Here is a 15,894-nt window from a genome sequence, read left to right as displayed (position 1 = left end):
CAACCCAAGTTCAAGTTAGGGTAAAAATAGACAGAAAAGTAATTTTAAAAGAAAATTACTAAACTCACATATTAAGCATTAGTTTGCAATAAATAAAATTGCAACTACAAAAAGAATATTTTTAATTTTTTAAAAATTGCAACTACAAAAAGAATAATTTTTTTTAAAAAAAATTCTCTTCCCCTAAATATGTACTTCTCTAAGCTTGTACCATTCTCTCCCCCTTTGATCACAGCAAAAACGGGGTAATAAAAAAAATGTTAGAATAGATTTTTAAGTTAGAAAATTTCTAATTTTTAAGTAAAATTGCTAAGTAAAATTTCTAAGTGACAAAAGAATTCTAACTACAATGATTTGTTTGGATTTTTCAAAATGATTTCTAAGTAAAAAATTGATTTTTAGAATTAAAAAATAGTCATGCAAAGCTTTCAACAGATATTTTTGTAAAAAATGAATTTCTAAGGAAATGTTTAAAAACTTTTCAAAGAATTATTTAATTCCAATTTTAATGCTTTTATCAGAAAGTTAATTAAACATTTTCATTTCGATATTTCGGCTTTCAGGTCGTGGCGAGGCACTAGGCCTTCTTGGTTATTGGAGCAACAACCACTTCCTTAGACAAAGCTTCCATAAAGAAATTCAAAGTTTAATTTTCTTACTGTAAGCTTTAAACGAATTAATTTAGCACAGATTTCGGAACCCAATAGAGGTTCCTTCCTACAGGGTTATTCAAAAATTTCGGGGGTACATAGTTCTTGGGTACTCTTTTAAGTTGACCCTGATGGTTTCTAATGTACCAATTCAATTTTCCATAAATTTTTAATTTTGAGTTTGGAAATTTATTTGTATTTAAATATGCATCAGATTTCAATTTTTCAATTTCTTATTTTAATTTATCATTTTCTGATTTTATGCTATCATACATCTCAAATGGACATGTTTTTGCTAATTTCATTTTCAATTCTTTATTTTCTTTTTCTAATTCGAATAAGTCTTTAGAAAGAGATTTAATAAAGCGAAAAGACTGAGTCGGGGTTAGATTTCGTACCTGACTTACCTGACTCGGTGAGGCTCCCCCTTCACTGCAGCTTTCTTCTTCTGATGTTCCTCCCCCTTCATTGATACTCATCTCTGAGCTTGACTCTTCTTCCAGCTGATGATTAGCTATTAGAGCTATCCCCGAGAATTCTTCGACGTCTGATTCAGAGGATGAGTCTGACCAAGTGGCCTTTAGGTTCTTGTTGGAGGAATCTAGTTTCTTGTACTTGGTCTTTGCCTTCTCCTTTTGCTTGCTCTTCAATTTCGGGCAGTCATCCTTGATGTGCCCTTCTTCGTTATAGTTGTAGCAACGAGTCGTTCTTCTTTTTCTCTCATGCCTCTGCGATCTAAATTTGTTAGATTTAAAAATTTTATTGAAGCGTCTTACCAGTAGTGTCGCTTCTGATTCGTCAACCGAGGCTTCGGAGTCAGAACTGTTCATTTTTGCCTTTAAGGCAATGTTCTGACTGGTCTTCTCTACTCCATTGGGCTCTGAAACTCGAGATTCGTGAAGTTCAAAAGTGGAAAACAGTTGTTCTAGAGTACTTACCTCGAAGTCCTTAGAGATGTAGTACGCATCTACTAAGGAGGCCCACTCTGGAGTTCTGGGGAAGGCGTTGAACGCGTATCGGATCGAGTCCCGGTTCGTTACTTCTTCTCCAAGATTGGTTAGTTGCGTGATCAGCTCTTTGATCCTTGCTTGGAGTTGCGCTACCTTCTCGCCTTGGTTCATTCGGAGGTTCGTCAACTGGGTCCGGAGGATGTCGCACCTGGCTAGCTTCGCTTCGGAGGTACCTTCGTGAAGCTCCAGGAATTTCTCCCAGAGATCTTTCGCGGAGTCGTAGCTTCCGATCCGATTTACCTCCTGAGGTGGCAGTACACTGAGTAGATGGAACTCACCCTTTCCGTTGGCGACGAAATCGGCTTGCTCCTTCTTGTTCCATGTGTTTTCTTCTTTATCTTTCGGCGCTGCAAAACCATATTTCATTGTAATAAGAATATCAAAATCCGTTTTAAAAAATACCTCCATTTTTCGCTTCCATGTGGCGAAATCTCCATTGAACTTTGGAGGATGAATATTTGCTCCGGCCATCGTCTTGATCGTTTTGCTTCAGTCGGCGGTTAGTCCTTCTGAGACGGTCTGGCTCTGATACCAATTGTAGGTGCAGCGGAGGCCGGCAAGAGGGGGGTGAATTGCTGAAATCAAAAATAAACTATACCCTCCTCGGATTTCAACTCAGAAAAGCAATAGAAAAATAATAACAAATAAAGAAATAGAAATTAAGCAGAAGACAAGAATTTAACTTGGTTACAACCAAGAGGGTTGTTAATCCAGGGCAGTGACAAAAGCGCAATAGAAGATCTCCTTTTGCTGAAGGCGGAGAAGTCTTTTACACTTTGAAGCTTAGAACTATTGCTAGGAAAGACTATGCAATTGATTGCTTCAGTTGTATTGAATTCCTAGCTCCAGGGGCCTTTAAATAGCCTCTGGAAATCTGATCTCGAGGGTTCAAGGCGCCTCCAATAGGGGTCCAAGGCGCCTCCAAGGGGTGAGCGGATAAAACCTTATCCGCAGCTCGAAATGGTCATTTTGACCTATTGAAGGCGCCTTCAGCCTTGCTGAAGGCGCCTTCAAGCTGGAGGCGCCTCCAAGCCTGATGGAGGCGCCTCCAAGCTGGCATCTTGAATTCCAGCTTGCTTCTTTGCTTCGCTTTGACTTCCGACGCTCCGATCTTTTGGATGATTTCGGCCAACCGAAATAGGGCTCACCCGAACCCAATTTCCGGCCTTCTCCTCGAGCAGTCTTCCTCCCCGGCTTAAAGTCCCTCGAACGCCGCGCACGTTCTTCTCGCCCACCGGTGTACTCTTCCGCAGCTCTCTCGTCCTTCGGACGCACCGAGCCCGTAGGCTCCATTACCGGGTCGTCCTTCTCGCTAGCTGCGTCTTCCGCTCGATTTCCTGCGCTCCTAAGTTCCTGCACACTTAGACACAGGGATCAAACAAAACAGGACCTAATCAACTTGGTTGATCACATCAAAACACCCACGGGGACCAACAGAGATGTCTTTTTGATATTTCCACTTGGGGTGCCCTTTGATTTTTGCCCTAATTAACTTGCATTCTATAAACTTCATAGAAAATTTTAAAAAAGATTAATTGCTATAGCATCCCAGCCTTTACTACTTCTATAAAATCTATCCTCGCTTTTTAATTTCAACAAATCTATGCTAACCTGTTAATGTCACAACAAATATATCTCAGAGTCAGATTTTCCATCCATTTACTTTTGCCTGCTGAAGCTCCCGTTCATCCTCTTGAGCAAGATTTATACGAATGCATTCTGTTCTAATAAGATCAAGGGTGTAGTTTGTCCAAATTGATATCGTCTTCTGTCGCCAACAAACTCAGGATTACAGATGCAAAGATTTCAAAACTCTCTCATATGCTTCAGTTCAATATGTAGCATTCACTACCACACTTAATTCATCAAGTGTGAAGTTGATGTTGCCATATCGAAAAATTGTTCTATGTCTTTGACTGCTAAAGATCAAAGAACCTTGAGAAATATGCTTCAAATTGGATTGGTGAGTGTAGTTAGAGTAGGTGCCTTGCAAAATCAACTGTTGGCTAAAGTTTGATTGACTCTTGTAAATAAACAACCTTTATTTTAATATAATTCAATTCAGTTTAGCATTTACTTTATCTTTATACTCATGCTAGATGCATAGAAAAAGTCCTTGATATTATAGTGAGCTGTGATTTGTATATATGATGACCATCATGAAATACATCAATATTTACTATATATTCTAAATTTGTTCCTAGTCAATTGGGTCACCTGATAAACAAGGAAAAAAGGCCGCTCAAGTAGGGATGGCAACGGGGCGGGGCGGGGGCGGGTTTGCCATTCCCATCCCCGCCCCGTTTTCATTTTAGTATTCCCCATCCCCGCCCCATTCTCAAATTTAGTATTTGAACCGAATTAGAGAACAACTTTGGTCACGACAAGTTATGAAACATGGGCTGAGCTTTCAGGTTCCTTGTGCATCAGCGAAATTGAATGAGAAGAGTACAAAATGATCTGAGTTGTTAGACCAAGTTTTTCCACTTAATTATTTGTTCCTTTTAAAGTAATTATACAATATGATTTATGAAAGTATTCCTAAACTGAAGAACATATATCATCATCATTCATCACCAACCATTAATATTAATATCAATATTAATAATATTATTAATAATAATATTTTCAAAATTTTTAATATTAATATTAACACTATTATTAATACTTTTTAAAAAAAATCATATTATTATTTATTAATATTAATAATAATATATTCGGGGCGGGTTCGGGGATGGGGATAGTATTCCCATACCCGCCCCAAACCCGCCCCATCCCCGAAAAATCGGAGATCCCCATCCCCATTTCGGGTTTTCCCCGTGGGGCCCCAAACCCGCGGGGAAAATTGCCATCCCTACGCTCAAGCTAGAGATTAACATTTGTGATGTAGTGTACCACATTTCATTGATAAAGACATAGAGATGTTCAAATATACAGATGGGTGATCATATGATGAGTTTATCGAACATCCCTCACACGAACTTTCTAAATGGTTATCATTTATCAAGTGAATAAGTCATTAGTTGTGGTTGTACATTAATAGTCCTTACGACCCGAGACAACATTGAGACTCTATATGCTAGAGCTGCACTTTGACTTATTTATCGACTCTATTAGGGTCATCAGGTGGTGATATTGAGTGTAATAACGAAATATATAGGAGTCAATGTATTGTAATCGGGGATTCACTACACACTCACGGGTGTAGATATCCTATATAATATATTGTTCTATAGTGTATAAAGTCTCTAATCAGAGTTGAAAGAATTATTTTAAGAAATGAGTTTCCTAGTTATACATGCGATATCACTATAAGATATATCACGTGGTTATCGAATCAATATACAATCCTCGATGGACGAATGGTTGTAGATTCGACCGAGATATATGAGATAAAGGGACCGGACTGTACATTAATCATAATCGACCAGTTCTTATAGGCAAATGATACGTAGGGAATCATAGGGCGGTGTTGCTAGACGCTCTTACCATAATTCATTGAGTGTTAATTAGAATTAGATCTGACGTCCTATGATCAAAGAGTTGATCATTGGATGGGGCTATTAAGGGTATGCCCGGATAAAAGGAAGAGTATAGTCCTGAATTACAAAGAGTTGTGGACCCACGACTATTTATATCCCTGAACCATTGAAGGTTACACAAGTATTGGCTTCACTATTTCTCATTGAGAAAGTCAAATTCAAAGTAGTTGAATTCAGCGAAGAAAGTTTGATATAATCAAACAGTGAATTGACAACTAAAGTTTGATATGATCAAATGTTATGATTCATAAAAGAGTTTGAGTGATTTCCAATTAATGGAAACAAGGAGAGTGGAAGAGTTCCACACATAGTCTACAAATCGGATTTAAGTTATCATAATGGTAAGCAAGTGTGCTCGCCACACTGGTAATTTTGGATCGTTGATATGATTATGATGGACTCACATAATTGGATTCTAAAAAAGGTTCTACATCCAATGGATTAAGATGGAAGAGATACAATGGGTTTTGAAAGCTCAAGCCCAAGAGGAAATGCAATCACATTAAGTTTTGCATCATGGGAAGAAAATAAAAAAAAAAGGAGGAAGAAAAATATAAAAATAATTTTGTTTTAGTTTTTCCACCATCTCCCCCACGTTCTCCACCTTTCCCACTTCCACCACATCCTATTCTCCTCACTTCCACGTTTTATCCATCAAGAGAAAAGAGATGTGACTTCTTAAAAAAGAAGTTTTTTTCTTGGAAGTATTAAAAGAGAATCGTAGTATCGTCTTGGAGTTTTCAAGAGAAGAAAAATTCTCTTGGAGTTTTCAAGGGAAGAAAATTATGTGCCTTGGAGAATTTTCAGCAGCCCTCTTCTTGAAAATTCTGGATCGTTGTTGGGAGAAATTTGGCAGCCCATCTCCCATTGTTGCCGCTACCTCTCAAAGGAAGAAGAGAGATCTTCTTCCCTCTCTTCCATCAAGACAGATTTCATCTCCTTGTCATTGCTTCTCCTATTTGAGATGCAAATTGTTGCCGCCTAGCACCTAGCAATTGTTGGAAGATGCATCCCTTTTGAGAGCACTTTGGATAGCCTCTTGTGAAGGGAAATTAGGTGGCTGGTCCCTCATCTTTGAGGAATATTCTTCAATCGTCTCAACGTAAAACGACACTTGATCACTAGTGTGATCAAACGTTGGAAAGGGGATTCCGATCGTGGACCGAATTAGGCGTTGGAAGTACAAGTTCAATACATCGCAAAACCAAGGTAGTTTGAAAGGTATGTTTTTACTTATGTTTTGATTCACATGTTTATTGATGCTTATATTAATAGTTTTATTTAGATTATGCTTAAATGATCTGTATGTTTGAATTAGATATTTTGCATTTCTAAATAAAATAATTAAATGAGCATTAGATGAATCAATCACATGATAGTTTATCTTTATTATGCTTTTAGGATCTTACTTGAATGATTAGATTGTAATGCATGCTTAGATTAAAGATCATGCTTATATTTGTTTTAAAAATCCATACGAACATTCCTGTGATTTAATAGTTAAATCATAAAATAAAATTTTAAATTTTCGCTGCACATAAGGGTGTAGAAACACAATATCCGAATTTTGAATTCGGTTCCAACAGAGAGCCCATAGGTGTGTGATGGCCCTATTCATTAAAAATTAAGACCTAAAGATGGTGAATAGGTGACACAGAAAATTATGGCATCCACTTTTTCAAAAACATCCAAGTATTGAAGATGAATCATTACCAGGGACGTGAAGATTTTGAGCACCTGAAACTAGAATAGGGAAAACTCTTCATGCATGTAAGCAGGTTGTGAATGATAGACAACTATGGATCATCTCCAAAGACATGAAGAAAGAGTGCACAAATTCCAAGAGGTCCAAAGGTGCACAACTAGGCAGAACAAGACAGGAGTTCCTAATTTCAATCACCTAGCGCTCAAATATACAGTTTCAGCAATTTTTTTAAGTCTCCATGATCTCCATTCACTTAAGGTTAACTCTTCAAAGCATTATGCATTTAGGCATAACAAGTAACAAACCTGGTCTTCCCAGCATATTGTGCATGCAATAAAACTGAATTATTAAAACAGAAAACTTAAAAATGTGGAGCATGACAAGCAAGTTATTCAGCAACCATTCTGATTAAGTTGAGTCAATTAATAGTAAATTAAAATGACAAACGTTGGAATCATACCCTCCACCACGACCTAGACGTCTTCCTTGTCTATCAAATGCAAGTCCTGCATATTGAAATTGAAAAGATGAAACTGAAACATATTTTAGATGTTAGAAAAATATGACATGCAGGTTTACCAGGTAAAAGTAAGAGATCAACTGGTTGATTTGCCAGCATAACTGCAATGAAAAGTAGTGAAAGCATTGTCAACTATCTACATTGAGTCTGAATTTCTGACATATTTCATGATGCAGTATCAATGAGACATTAGTTGAAAAAAACTTTTTTGATTCTCATACTTAGACATGAATATCCAAAATATCCTTTGTCCACAGGAGGCAACATAAAGTATGCAATTTGGCTACCAAAGATAATAGCTTCTCAAACAATTGTCTAAAACAAGGCAAATATGCCTTACTAGCTTCATATGAAATGCAAGCTGGTAGAAGCTGAGCCAAAAAAACACAGGCACTATCTGAGAACTACTCATAAATTACATTGAATCCTTTCTCAAGGTGTGACCCACTACAACTACATGTTACCCTTGCATTAAAATAACATGGACGTAGTATTACCTATTTCCATCTCTAGAAGTATAAAAGAAACATTTCTAAGCTATTTATTTGTTTAAATCAACTAAAGACAGCTTTGATCTGCTTCAGACACTACTGCCTATTTCTAGATGAATTTTTTTATTAAACATTGAATACTATTGGAGTATTTTTACGTGTTAAATATTAAAATTTATTAGTTATACAACAGCCATGTTAATTTAGATTGAGTAGCCGCATGATTGAATACAAAATAGTTTAAATGGAGCAGACTATTGCCTTGATCATTTTATATTTATCAAGCAGACTATTGTGCTTGTTGTGCTTCATATCCAAAACAATGTGGATTTTAATCTTTGACAAATAGAATGTTTAGTCGGCACTGCCAACATTTGAAAACATCACTATAATCACTAAAGTGGGCTCTGATTCTAGATTAAGTTTGAGATCAACAGGTAGAAACTTGGCATGCAGCAGAGCTTCAAATTCCAATAAAAACAAGTGCTTTGGGTTATTAATTGGTCGGACGGATTTACTTAGATTGTTCTAGAAAGACCAGTTCATTACTATAACTACAAGCGCACACCAGAAAAAAGTTATTTCAACTTAGCATGCAAAACTTTGTACTGTTGTACAACACAGACAGTCAATTTTGTAACCAAGTTATCACTGCTGATAAGGCATTACATGTGAAAAAAACAATATTGGAATTAATAACATAATCAATAATAATTTTAAAACAAGCAAGTAAACCAAGAAAGAGTGTGTGATATTAGAAAGTTTACCATCTTCACGTGCATTTTGAGCAGCATCAATAGGCGATGGTTCCAATATATTCATTGAATTTGCTACCAAGTCATTAATAGTTGAGATTTTGAGCATCCTCATATGGCTATTTTTATCCTCCACCCTTGGAACATATAGGCTTTTCTTTATCTGCATGTCAAGTTCTTGATTTGAAAATGGACGGTAAGCACACGTGTATACTGTATACCCTAAATGATGGAAATGATGAACATAATTCTACAATCAAGAATGGCATAAGTATCTTGGAGATTCACAAAAGAATGGTTTCTTGATGTTATTTAGTTGTCTTCAATAAATGATTTATATTACATATGTGGATTATACTGAAAGAATATTTATCACTTTTGTTGACAGCATTCACAATACTGCCAATGAGAAAATGCACAAGTTGAAAAATACCACATAATACATCAAATTAGTCAATTTAAACAATCCATATAAAAAGATTTTACTTTTACGACTTCACAAAGCAAAATAATCAACATAACCAATTCAAAATTCCATATAAAATATTTGCATATGAACCTAAACAACCTATAAAAACACAAAACATATAGTAACCATCTAACTTTGCATAAGTGAGTACCTATGAATTTTGTAAACATCTCATTTGCCACACTTATGCACACTTACCCTTTGGCAACTTAGGTTTTGACATGAAATTTAGGAAACAATATTGGAAAAGTGTATGTAGAATAAGCTCGAAGTCGTATTGTAGCCAAGGCAAATGCATTATATTAGCCATGGTTTACAAGAAACTAGTAGTCAGTGCATACTTAAATCACCATCAGAATTTCTGCATATACTCTAGTTTTAAAAAATAACTGAAATGTCTGATGGTACAGTGAATACATGTGCTGAGAATTAAACATAACTAAAAAACAAGAATAAAACAGAAGTGGTTGAGATAATTACCAGCATCTGACATCTTCAGAACTTCTGCTATAATTCTTGATGTATCAACTTCACGAAGTGTCTCACAACTTAAGTAAGCACATAACCCTTTACTAGACTGAAACCAAGAAGAATCAAGTACAAAATTTTGAATTGCTGAATCTGAAATCAAACAGAATTCTCTAATTAGATGCCTAACCAATTGTGAAGCATTATCAGTATCAGAGTGTTAAAGAGTGTTAAGAATGTCAGAGGAGATCAAAAGAAAATTATAAGTGTGTGAAGAGAAGCACAAGTACTTAAATAAATAATAAACAGCAAGCTTCCTAACATTATAACAAAGGCATAATTCACTTGAAGTTGACCAAGTATTTTATTGCAAAATCTTGCACTGATGTTCAATCTCGAGGCGAAAAGCCCAGGATGCTTAATAGTCTTTGGATTCATAGGCCTAGATGCACTGTAGGGTTGGTTATGGTGCTGATTAATCATGTCAACTGATTGTGCCATAAGGTTTGAAGATTATGCTGGGCGAAAGATAGGATGTTTAACGGTAGTCAATCAAGTACAGGTTGACAAACAAGATAACATAACTTAGTGGCTACAATGAAACTGGTTCCACTATCAAAAATCAAAACCAGATAGTTAAACTTATGTGCGATGTATTAAGTAGTTTGTCTACCAACTTGTTCATGCTTTTTGTTAATATTTGTACTAGTCCACAGCTTTAACATCCTCAACAGCTGTGGAGACATATAACTACCATATAGGATTTCACCCATAATTATATTATCAATTCTATGTATTTTCCAAACACAGTCTTTCCAATTTGTTCTTGTACAAACTTGTGTATAAAGGACCTTCATTGCCAATGAGAAATATTTCTTCCACATCCTTCACCATCCACTTGCTGCTGCATCGCTCGATGTTCTCTCTTCAGTGCCATCGGTTGATCCATCATCATGAAGCACACCTGTGTTCTAGGGAAAGATCCACAAAACATCTAAGACTAAACACCCCCTCATCGCTTCAACTAGTAGTTCATCCATCTGTCTTATTTCCTAAGTTGCAGATCCTATTTTTGTTTGGCGGTTATGGTAAGCAAGATGCCCCAGCTGATTCTGATCAAACTTGATGGTACAAACTACAGGCAATGGTCTTATCTAATGAGTATATTCCTCAAGGGTAAAGGATTATGGCAATTTTTTGTTGGCAATGTCCAATCTTTTGTAAAAGATAATGGAGAATGAGAAATCAATGATTATAGAATTATGACATGCATCATCAACACCATCAGTCCATCTATCAAGATACAATTAAATAAATTTGGAAGTTAAAAAAAAAAAAATCCTTAAGCTTACATATGATCAAACAAACTTTGCCCTAAAATACTAATTTATATTCATAGTTTGAAGCAGGAACTAGAATAGTTTACTGTCGAGTTCTATTCTCAAATGTTTTTCATTTGAAATTAACCTGAACTCATAGAGCCTAAATAGATAGCTGACACAGAATCTGCTACAAATATCATGAAGAATCACATATAATCTAATTTCTCATGGCTCTTCAATATCACTGTGACTTGGTACGTGGATCCATGCTTTACAAGTCTCTTCCTAATGTAGATGTTGCACTAGCAGATTACTAGGTAAGGAGACTAGAAAGAAATCACTTGTGTGGATATTTGATTCAGTGGTCCTTGGTGCACCACACATATCACAAGATATCTCTCAGATCCAGTGCCACAATTGCACCAAATACGGCATTTCACTCATAATAATACTATTGCCCAATGCAACTATTGTAAAGAGTTTGGACACACTTCAGAATTGTGCCTCTTGAACATGCAGTCTAAAAGGGCATCTGCAAGCTCAAGCTCAAACTTTTCTACTGTTGCTGCTGCACCAAACATCCTACTAGAACTCCTTCCACTATTGATGCATAAGAAATGATTCACCAAGCAATCTCCATTAATAATACTTCTAATCCTCATACTGCTGCTAGTATAACCATGACAGATAATTGATACTTTGATTATGATGCTTTGAATCAAAGACTTGTTGAAAATAATTTAATTTTTGGTTTGAAGAATGCCCTGAGAATCATTGCCCATGATAGCCATGTCATTGAAATAAAGAACAAGAATTATCCACATGATGAGGTCATTAAGCAAATTCCAAATGGTGAAACAAACGTCATATGATTCAAAAGCACCATGATCAAGTACCGCTTGCCTGTCATGATGGGTTGGGCAGCAACATCAGCAGAAAGATTTTTGTTTGCAAATGCCCTCTAGCTTCACCGGACACTAGTATAATTGTAAGCAAAATATTTTTGCAATTGTAAGAGATATCCTACAATTTCGGTGGAAGAGCAAGCACCATTGAATCATACATTTTCACTAGTGATTCTTTTCTAGTCCCCTTGACTAGTAATTCTGCTAATGCAGCATCTACAGTACGAAGAGGAGACATGTAAAGGATGGAGGCATGTCCAAACTCAAAGTGGTCTTGAAGAGCCATGAGAAATTGAACCAAATATGATTTTTTTTTTATGATATTTGTAGTATACTTCGGAACTCCGCCCATGATGACCGGTCATGGCCGGTCCCAAGCCCAGATAAAGGAGGAGGGTTGCGTTAGGTTGCCAGCCAGCGTCAAACTATGGCAAATATTTCATGAATGAATCCATTAAACTATTGTGCTAATGCTAGGTTGTTCCCCGGAAGGAACGCGTTGCAGGGTCCGGCAAAGACCGCTACATTTCCAGAACTCGGGTGTAGTGATAAATATGCAAGAGTTCGCGTTACAGGATCCGACTGTAACGTCTCAGCAAGGACCGCTACATCTCCATGAGAACTTGGGTGTAGTGTTAAATAGGCAAGAGTTCTCACACAATAGGTTAGATAAGAACAAATATGATAGGAAAACTAATAATCTAAGATTTGGAACTTGGAACATAGGAACTCTCACTAGTAAATCAATGGAGGTAGTAGATATGATGATTAGGATAAAAATTAATATTTTGTGTGTACAAGAGACAAAATGGACAGGTGAGAAGGCAAAGATGATAGAGAACACGGGTTTTAAGTTATGGTACACTGGAAAGAGTAAAACAAGAAATGGAGTGGGTATTATTGTAGATAGTTTGTTAAAGGATGAAGTTGTAGGAGTAGTTAGAAAAGGGGATAGAATTATAGCCCTTAAGATAATAGTGGCGAAAGAAACTATGAACATAATTAACGTATATGCACCACAAGTAGGATTAGATGAAGCTACCAAATCAAGGTTTTGGGAGGACTTAGATGAAATATTACAAAATATTTCACCAAATGAAAGAATTTTAATAGGAAGTGATCTAAATGGACATGTCGGAGTGAAAAATGAGGAATATGAGAGAGTACATGGGAGTTATGGGTTTGGAACGAGGAATGAGGAAGGGAAAACTATATTAGATTTTGCGATAGCATATGACCTTATATTAGCTAATACGTTTTTTAAGAAAAGAGAAGAACACTTAGTCACATTCAAAAGTGGGAATAATAAATCGCAAATTGACTTTCTTATGGTTAGGAAGAAGGATAGAAAGATTTGTAAAGATTGAAAGTCATCCTCGAAGAAAGCTTAACTAAGTAGTATTGGATATACGTCTTAAACATAGTATCAATAGAAAGAAAATATATACAATTCCTAGAATTAAGTGGTGGAAGTTAAAGGATGGGAAGCAACATATATTTAAGGAGAAGGTAGAAGTACAAGCATTAGGTGAAATATACGATGACTCTAATACAACATGGGATAAGATGGTATCAAAGTTGAAAATAGTAGTAAGAGTGTCCTCGGTGAGTCAAAGGGGCATGCACCGCTAAGTAAAGAATCTTGGTGGTGGAATGAGAAAGTACAAGAGAAAGTGAAGGAAAAACGAATAGCTTATAAGGAATTATATATTTGTAAGAATGAGGAAAACATAAAAAATATACAATAGCCAAGAAAGAAGCTAAGAAAGTGGTGAGTGAAGCAAAAAATGAAACTTTTGAATGGTTATATCAAAAATTGGATACAAAAGAAGGGGAAAGAGACATTTATAGAATAGCTAAAGTGAGAGAAAGAAAAACAAGAGATCTTAGCCAAATAAAATGTATTAAAGATGAATGTAATAGGGTATTAGTAAGCGATGGAGAAATAAAAGAGTGGAAGAGGTATTTTCATCAACTTTTTAATGAAGGTTTAGGAGACCAACTTAACTTGGGTAATTTAATTAGGTCAAATGAGCATCGAAATTTTAATTTTTATCGTAGAATTCAAACTTCAGAAGTAAAACAAACTTTAAATGAGATGCACAATGGAAAAGCCGTTGGACCAGATGATATTCCGATAGAGGTATGGAAGTGCTTAGGGAAGCAAGGTATTGAATGGCTTACAAAATTATTTAACATGATATTGAAAACGAAAAAAATGTTTGACCAATGGAGGATAAGTACTCTAGTTCCCTTATATAAGAATAAGGGAGACGTACAAAATTGTGCAAACTATAGGGGTATTAAACTAATGAGTCATACTATGAAACTTTAGAAAAAAATAGAAAAGATTAAGGAGACGGTGACCGAAAATCAATTTGGGTTCATACCGGAAGGTCGACAATAGAAGCTATACATCTTTTGAGACGATTAATTAAAAAATATCGAGAGATTAGAAAAAACGTATGATAGAGTCCCAAGAGAAATTATATGGCGAATTTTAGAAAAGAGAGTGTTAGCGTAACATATATTAAACTAATTAAGGATATGTATGAGGATGTAACGACCGGAGTAAAGACTTCAGGTGGAGTGAATGAAGTATTTCCAATAAAGATAGGGTTACATCGAGGATCACTCTAAGTCCCTATCTTTTACACTAATTATGGATGAACTCACTGCAGACATTCAAGACACAGTATCATGGTGCATGTTGTTTGCAGATGATATTATTTTAGTAGATGAGTGACTAAACTAGAATCTTTGGAGGAAACACTAGAAGGGAAAGGTTTTAAGGTTAGTAGATTAAAGATAGAATATATGAAATTTAAGTTTAGCGATATTAGAAGTAATGAAACAATTGTTAAGATAGGAGAGGACGAGTTGCCCGAAACCGAGCGATTTAAATATTTAGGATCATTTTTACAAAATGATGGAGGGATTGAGAGAGATGTCTTATAAGAATACAAGCAGGATGGGTGAAATGGAGGGAGCGTCGAATGTTTTATGTGATCGTAAAGTACCTCTTAAACTTAAAGGTAAGTTCTATAAAACCGAGTTAGACCTGCTATGTTATATGGAGCTGAATGTTGGGCTATGACTCGAGCACACGAGCAGAAGATGAGAGTTGCAGAGATGAGGATGTTAAAGTGGATGTGTGGGCATACGAAGATGGACAAAATAAGAAATGAGAGCATTAGAGAGAAAGTCGGAGTTGCATCTATTGAGGAAAAACTCCGAGAGACACGTTTAAGATGGTACGGACATGTACTTAGACGATCAATAAATGCTCCAGTTAGGCGATGTGAAACTATGATAAACATGCATATCAAACAAGGAAGAGGAAGACCAAAAAAGACTTGGTTAGCAACAATAAAACAAGATAAAATTTATTTAAATATAGATGATGATATAATAGGAGATAGAGCTCAATGGCGTAAAAGGATTCATACAGCCGACCCCACCTAGTGGGAAAAGGCTTGGTTGTTGTTGTTGTTGTATTTGTAGTATACTTCGGTATCAGGTGTTCATGTAGGCTCTATAGTGCAAGTTCATCCCAAATGACAAACATTTGAGAATGTAACTCGACGATGGATTGTTTCAATTCCAAGTTCATCCCAAATGACAAACATTTGAGAATGTAACTCGACGATGGATTGTTTCAATTCCTACTCCAAGTTGTGAATGTTTATTTCTAACTTATATTTCAAAGCAATGTTTGTTTGATAATATCTTAATGCAAGCAAATCCTAAATTCCTTTGGCACTTTCAAATTTATAACACTGTTTTTCGATGAACTGACAGATGCTGTCGATCTATGTTATTGATAGTTGTTGATTTTCGATTCTTCATTATCTTTTGCTGAAGAATGGATATTGCCAAAAAAACATAAAGCCATAATTCTTTGTCATCTATAGTTGTTGATTTCTCGTTCTTCATTATCTTTTGCTAAAGAAAGGATATTGCCAACAAAATAAAGTCATAGTTCTTTGCCCTTAAAGAATATTCTTGTCACGTAAGACCATTGACTATAGTTTGTGTTATCATCTTTGATTAAAAT

The 15,894-nt window shown here is 35.9% G+C and overlaps 1 protein-coding gene across 1 annotated transcript in view; it reads right to left on the bottom strand.

The window, feature by feature from the left end:
* LOC122023580 (5-formyltetrahydrofolate cyclo-ligase, mitochondrial-like) overlaps positions 1-15,894 on the bottom strand; it is a 31,083-nt gene that overhangs the window by 2,685 nt on the left and 12,504 nt on the right. The window contains exons 2-5 of the mRNA XM_042581755.1: positions 9,623-9,763; positions 8,686-8,850; positions 7,487-7,528; positions 7,368-7,413 (exon numbers count right to left, since the gene is read on the bottom strand). Of these exons, the coding sequence (XP_042437689.1) occupies positions 7,368-7,413; positions 7,487-7,528; positions 8,686-8,850; positions 9,623-9,763 (394 nt within the window). The remainder of the gene's footprint in view (positions 1-7,367; positions 7,414-7,486; positions 7,529-8,685; positions 8,851-9,622; positions 9,764-15,894) is intronic.

Source organism: Zingiber officinale, chromosome 9B, assembly GCF_018446385.1.
Source record: "Zingiber officinale cultivar Zhangliang chromosome 9B, Zo_v1.1, whole genome shotgun sequence".
Classification (NCBI taxonomy): Eukaryota; Viridiplantae; Streptophyta; class Magnoliopsida; order Zingiberales; family Zingiberaceae; genus Zingiber; species Zingiber officinale.
Note: the sequence above shows the minus strand (reverse complement) of the source record. Positions and strands in the feature narration are given on the sequence as shown.